We start from the raw sequence: 6,836 nt of genomic DNA, 5'->3' as shown, positions 1-6,836 counted from the left end.
GGCTGCGGTGGCTGGGAGCGGCCACTGCACTCCAGTCTGGGCAACCGAGGGAGACTCCAACTCAAAAAAAAATAAAAATAAAAACAACTAGTAATGTACATTTAAAAAAAGAAACACAAGATCAAAGGATGTGTCAGGAGTTGCCAAGACCACCACCAGGTTCATTGGTTCTCTAGATGGACTCACAGGACTCAACATCTTGTCCAACATATGACTGATTTATTCCAGTGATTGTGAAAGCAAAATCAGCCAAGGGAAAAGTTTCACAGTCTTCTCTCAGTTGAATCACATAAGATGTGCTTGATTCATCCATCAGCACGTTAAGACAACCCCTATTCAGTGTTATCTATAAGGGAAGCTTGCTAGAATCTGTCAATCCAAGGTTTTTATCAAGATTCGTACGCACACTGCCTAGCACAATTTGAACTTCTAGACTCCCAGAGGAGACCAAGTGTTCAGCATAAACCACATTGTTTATATAAGCAGCTTTGGCACAGTGAACCACTCTTATATGTTAAGGAACAGTGAAAACACTCTAGGATCCAGTTCCCAGATGCTAGCCAAGGGCCAGTATTGTGAGCTGGCTTACAAACAGCAATTTCAGACTCACTATATTTTCCTGCATAAGGGATATAAATAGCTTTCTAAACTTTCTCTATTTTTATATCTCTTGTATATATATTTCTATTGCTATCTTAATGTTTGGTTTGTCAGCATGTATATGTCTCCCTCCCTCTCTCCATATGTATGGAATTTTACAAATGTATCATCATGTCATCCTGTTTTGGTAGTCTAACTTTTCTACTGACTGTATGTCTGAAATAGCTCCCATGTCTTTAAGTATTTCTTTGAATTCAGTATTCAATACAGCTTACTGTTTTACTTTGATATTCTGGGTGTATTTGTACAGCCAGCCTCTCTGGACTCCAGAATACTGAAGACCACCTGAGAATTTCCTTGCCCCCACCTACCTGCTGTGTCTTCAGTGGCATCACCCAATCTAGAGGCCAAAAGAGGTCCAAGTTTGGATCACAGAGCTCCTCTTCACCCTGGAAGGTTGTCTGGAGGAACTAGGATGTGCTGAGAGTGAAACTAAACACTCCAACACTCCAAGCATGTTTTGGGATCCAGATCACAATCCTCCCTGCCCAGAGTTAGCTCATCTGGGAGGGTTGAGGACATAGTCTCCAAACAAGATCACCCTCTTTTACAACACCAGCTGCAAGTTTTGGGGAGTTCTCCAAACCACCCTTAGGTCTAACAATTCACTAGGAGGACTCACAGAACTCACTGAGAGATGTTATATTCATGGTTAAGTTTTCTTATAGGAAACGGATACAGATTAACATCAGTCAAGGAAAGAAGCCCTTAAGTTGAAGTCCAGGAGGGTTCCAAACATAGAGAGTCTGGTGTCCTCTCCCTGCAGAGTCAGGATTTGTTGTTCCTCTGTGGACTTTGATATGTGACAACAAACACTAACTGTTGCCAACCAGGGAAACTCACCCAAGCTGTCATGTCCAGTTTTTATTGGGGCTTCAGTATATATGCATGATTGACTGATTGTCTACATGTCTAATCTCAGTCTCCGAGCTGACTGATATTACATAACCCAAAGTCTCCCCCCTAAATCACCTGTTTGGTCTTCCTGGTGTGTCCAGCCCCCAGCAGATACAAAGACATTCCTATCAGGTATAATATAGATTACCTCTCAGATGCTGAGGGCAAAGGCCAGGCCTCTTTTTGGGAAGGTACAAATTCTTTACTACATCCATCCTAACAGACCCCACAGGGAGCTGGTCAGAAATCCTGCTAAACAGTCTGGATCTGTCTTTCTCTCTCACACACACACACACACACACACACCAGTAAACACACACACACACACACACCAGTAAAGCTTCTCTGCTCTGTGTGCAGATAGATTTCTGGGGAGAGCATCTGTCTTTAACACACACACACACACACACACACACACACCAGTAAACACACACACACACACACACACACACACACACACACACCAGTAAAGCTGCTCTGCTCTGTGTGCAGATAGATTTCTGGGGAGAGCATCTGTCTTTAACTAACACACACACACACACACACACACCCACACACCAGTAAAGCTTCTCTGCTCTGTGTGCAGATAGATTTCTGGGGAGAGCATGGTTTTATCCGGAATCTTCTTAATCTTTCCCAGATATCTCCTGTGTATGTGTTTATATTGGAAAGCCAAGATGGAGGAGCTAAAAGGTCACATTAAGTCATTTTGGGAACCCAAGGTATACCTGGTTTTAATCTCTCTTTTTCCACCCCTAACTCTGACATCTTGCAATATTTGTCTTCTATAGTGGAAATCCCAAGAGGACGGATCAATTCATGAATTCTAAAACTATGGCCCAGGTAAGTGAATGTTTCTCTTTGTTTCTTGAAATGTGATGTTTGGGTCCTGTGGATATCTTTGTGAACTATCTGGAGCCTTCTACCTAATCAAACCCCATTTAATTACCTACTTCTCAGTTCATTCTATTCCAGTGAATGATAATGCCATATAGTCCCATGTCTGCCTTTTTGGGAAATCATTATGCAAATTATTCAGTGTCTCCTATTTGATCACTTTTTTTATCAAGAGTAATTTTGGAGCAATGAGAAAACAGTCTCTTGAGAGAAATATTTAATTCAAGTCTGTGCTTAGATGTGTTAGTTCCATTTGACCATGTGAGAAAACAAATTCTCCACTGTTCTTGTTTTCTAGGTAGATAAGAGGATACGTTCATGTATGATGGTCTTAGTCTTAGTATATAGTGAGATCTCAAACTTTATGGGTCTTTTAGAATTGGATATGGCTGTGGTTAGGACCTGTGGACAGAGAATGATAGAGAAATGAACTGATAGGTTCATTTATTGTTAAATGAACCTGCCAGACTTCTATGTGATTCTGAATCATTTGACACCAGTGTCCTCTAAGTGGTAGATAGTAACAAGCATGAAGATTTTTCATTACAGAAGTAGGAGATGATCATATACCCCCAGAATGGGGAAAACCCTTAGATGTTCTGGGCAATCTAACTACATAACTACAATAGACTAAGTCTGACTTCTCTGTATGATGAAATTTTAAAAATGCTTTTGTCATTACAAAGGAAGACTGCTTAAAATGTAATCTGGCACCGTGATAAACTGGAGTCTAAAAACATTTAAAGCAAACCCTATTTTTTGAAATAAAAGGTCTTATATTAAACAAAAAAAAAAATCTCAGGGTTTTTTTTCCTTTAAGAAAAGTAGGGCCGCGCTCGGTGGCTCAGCCTGTAATCCCATCGCTTTGGGAGGCTGAGGTGAGTGGATTGCCTAAGCCCATGGGTTCAAGACCAACCTGGGCAACTTAGCGAGACCTCATCTCTACGATAAATCAAAAAATTAGCCAGGCGTGGTAGTGCACACCTGTAGTTCCAGCTACTTGGAAGGCTGAGGCAGAAGGATCGCAGAGCCCAGCAGGTCGAGGCTGCAGTGACCAGGAGTGGCCACTGCACTCCAGTCTGGGTGACAGACTGAGACTCCAACTCAAAAAAAAAAAGAAAAGTAGGATGAGGCCATTGTTCTACAAAACTCTGGTGAGGCCATGTGCTGTTTGAGCTATAGCCACTGCCATGTTTCCTAAGCTTTGGCCCCCTCCCCTACCTTGGGGAGGTGAATTTCTCTGTCTCTAATTTACTTTCTGAATGAACTATATTTTCCAATCTCAAAAAGAAAAATAGGATGCTATAGGAAGCTATACTTGTTGAGAATTTACAATGCAGACACGTAACAGACTCTGTGCTTGTAAACAAAAGGAAAACTTGGATTGCTTTATCCACTTCCTGACAGGTTTGAGTATTAAGAATTCTGGTGTACAAGTCATTTCTCTGCAGCAGTAGTGTTCTTCAGTAACATGTAGGTATTCTGCTTCAGTCAGTTATGATGATGTCCTCACTGCCCTTCTACCCATATCACAGGCATTATGTCTACTCACTGTATTCACCCCTACCCAGAAGGTAAGCTTTTGTCTTCTTCATGTTGGAGCTATTTGCTTTCATTTCATCAGGAATATGTGGGTCTGTGTTTTCAGGGTTTGGTGACATTCTCTGACGTAGCCATAGACTTCTCTCAGGAGGAGTGGGCCTGTCTGGATTCTTCTCAGAGGGACCTATACTGGGATGTGATGTTAGAGAACTACAGTAACTTGGTCTCACTGGGTAAGTTGCATGCCTCAAATAACTTAGATGCCGCTTCCTGGAATATTAGTTCTCCACTGCGAGAATGTCTTGCAGTTTGTTGGTATGGAAATAGGCATTGTACACTTTCTCCCATCTATCAGTTATCTTCCCACCTTTGTCTGACCCTCCCTGTAATCGTCTCTCTTCCTTAACATCCAAGCAGTGAATTGGAATTCTGAGAGACTTATTTCATGACTATCTTCAAAGAAGCCAAGCTTCAGCCTATGATACTTATACCCAAATTGCTATTGATAGTCTGTGGTACTTGAGGACCCACCTTTAGGGAAAACAGCTGGACACAGCACCCTGATTTGTTCTAGTGAACCAGCCTATGTGTCTGAAGTAGAATAGATTGGACAAACAGAATTTGTATAAAACTAAAGTGAGCATGTCTTATTTCCTATGCATCATACCTGAAGTGAGGTTGAAAGTTAACTTTGGGTTAAAGGCTGAATAACAGTGTCTTTTAAATGTCTCAGGAAATTTCTTATTTTTCTCCTAGCAGAATAACAATATTAATAGCTATTACTGTGCTTACTCTGTGCCATGTACTGTTTGTTCTAAGCACTTTGTGTGTGTGTAAATACATTTCATCTCATTCTCACAAGTTTATGAGATAGGCACACTCATTGTCTATTTTGAAGATAAGTATACTGAGGTACAAAGTGATGTGGTTGGGCTGGGTATGGTGGCTCAGCACTTTGGGAGGCCAGAGCGAGAGGATTGCCTGAACTCAGGGGTTTGAGACCAGCCTGGGCAACTTGGCAAGATCTTGTCTCGACAATAAATCAAAAAATTGGCCAGGCATGGTGGCACGCACCTAAAGTTCCAGCTACTTGGGAGGCTAAGGCAGAAAGATCACCTAAGCCCAGCAGGTCGAGGCTATGGTGGCCATGAGCGTGCCACTGCACTCCAGCCTGGGCCACAGAATGAGACTCCAACTTAAAAAAAAAGAAGCAAAGTGATGTAGGGTCAAGAATTGAATCTAAGAATTCTGGTCCCTAGAACTTACGTTGTCAGCCACCATGTTCAACTTGCCTACAGAAATTTAAAATAACCTTTACCTATCTGGTTTCCTGTCTGTTCTTTAATCCTTTCTCTCTACAAAATCTTTATCAATATCATTTTGACTTTTAGGTTGTTATAAATTTGACTAATGCTCCATCAAAAAGATTTTGAGCTTATAATTTTTTTTTAAGTTCGACATCATGTGGCCTTTCTTTTTTTGAAAGCAAGGTGTTTCATTTTAAGCCAGTTGAGGCTGTCTTATGGAATCAAGGGAAAGAGCATTGTTCTGAGGGAAAAGACAAGAAGACAGTACACAGGAGACTGAGAGCCAGTCTAGCATACGCTAGCCATCCTTACAAAGATTGCCCCAGCTGGGCAGGGAGCAGGCAACTGCTGAGGTGTTTGGAAAGCTTTCTGCAAGTTCAGGTCCAAAGCATCCAGGAAAGAAAGAAGGATCTCACCATGAACTTGATCTTCACCCCATTTCTCATTCATCTTGTTTTTCTTCTCATATTTCACCTACTTACTCCATGTGTCACTGATGTTTCTGGTCTATGGACCATGCCTTGAGTAGCAAGAGTATAGATAACCTTGGCCCTCTCCCTTACAGTACCTGAGAGTTGGTTGTTATGCTGGCCTTAAGTGCTTTCTTTTTTCCTTTGTTTTTCTTTTATCTAGGTCTTGGCAATACTGCTGCCTGGATGATGTTCTGTTCTTCCATCACAAAGCATCTAATATCTGGTGATGGCTCTTTCTGTGCTGTTAGCAGCCATTGACATTTGGTGCCTCCATTTATCATTTCATTATCTGCTAACTGCTTACACAATGGCACTGTTCATATTGAATAAGAAGGCTTAAAAGCTTTGTTCTTTTTCTTTAATTTTCAGTAATAAAAGGCTGATTTCCTAGCATGCTCCAAATTTGGCCGTTTAACATTTTTAGTATCATTGTGATCTCGTGGATTTAAACATTTGATGTTTCTCAGTCCTCTGTAGTTAGCATCTTAATTGATGCTCAGGTTCTTCTAAACTTTTTCACATTTTTGTTCAATTTGATCATACATAGTATCATTTCTGTTGCTTTTGAATGTTGTCATTATATCCAGAATTACTTTTAATTATATTACTGATATAATTTCTTTTAATCATATTACTAACAGATACATATATCAATTTCAGAATTTTTTTTAAGTCAGTCTCACTCTGTCACCCAGGCTGTAGTGCAGTGGCACGCTCACGGCCATCCCAGCCTCAACTTGCTGGGCTCAGGCGATCCTTCCACCTCAGCCTTCCAAGTAGCTGGAACTACAGGCACGCACTACGAAACCCAGCTGATTTTTAATACATAAATATTTTGTTGAGACAAGGTCTCACCAAGTTGCCCAGGGGTTTGAGACCAGCCTGGGCAACTTGGCAAGATCTTGTCTCGACAAGATCTCGAACTCCTGGGCTCAGGCAGTCCTCTCTCCTCAGCCTCCCAAAGTGCTGGGGTTACAGGCATAAGCCACTGTACCCAGCCAATTTCAGAATATTTTATACACAACTATCCAACTACGTATTCTTTTTTTTTTTTTTTTTT

General features: G+C 41.2%; 1 protein-coding gene across 2 annotated transcripts in view; it reads left to right on the top strand.

The window, feature by feature from the left end:
* Positions 1-6,836, top strand: part of ZNF331 (zinc finger protein 331) — a 48,974-nt gene that overhangs the window by 38,179 nt on the left and 3,959 nt on the right. Inside the window, exons 6-8 of one of the 2 annotated variants that reach the window (XM_021717252.1) lie at positions 2,349-2,400; positions 4,103-4,229; positions 5,937-5,999. In XM_021717252.1, the coding sequence (XP_021572927.1) occupies positions 2,377-2,400; positions 4,103-4,229; positions 5,937-5,999 (214 nt within the window). In that variant the 5' untranslated portion in view covers positions 2,349-2,376. The remainder of the gene's footprint in view (positions 1-2,348; positions 2,401-4,102; positions 4,230-5,936; positions 6,000-6,836) is intronic. The other variant, XM_008067369.2, reaches the window with a different exon arrangement.

The sequence above is a fragment of the Carlito syrichta genome, unplaced genomic scaffold (assembly GCF_000164805.1).
Source record: "Carlito syrichta isolate Samal-C Ts95f unplaced genomic scaffold, Tarsius_syrichta-2.0.1 Scaffold309491, whole genome shotgun sequence".
NCBI classification, from domain to species: domain Eukaryota; kingdom Metazoa; phylum Chordata; class Mammalia; order Primates; family Tarsiidae; genus Carlito; species Carlito syrichta.
The sequence above is the reverse complement of the archived record's forward strand: the minus strand, read 5'-3'. Positions and strand labels throughout refer to the sequence as shown.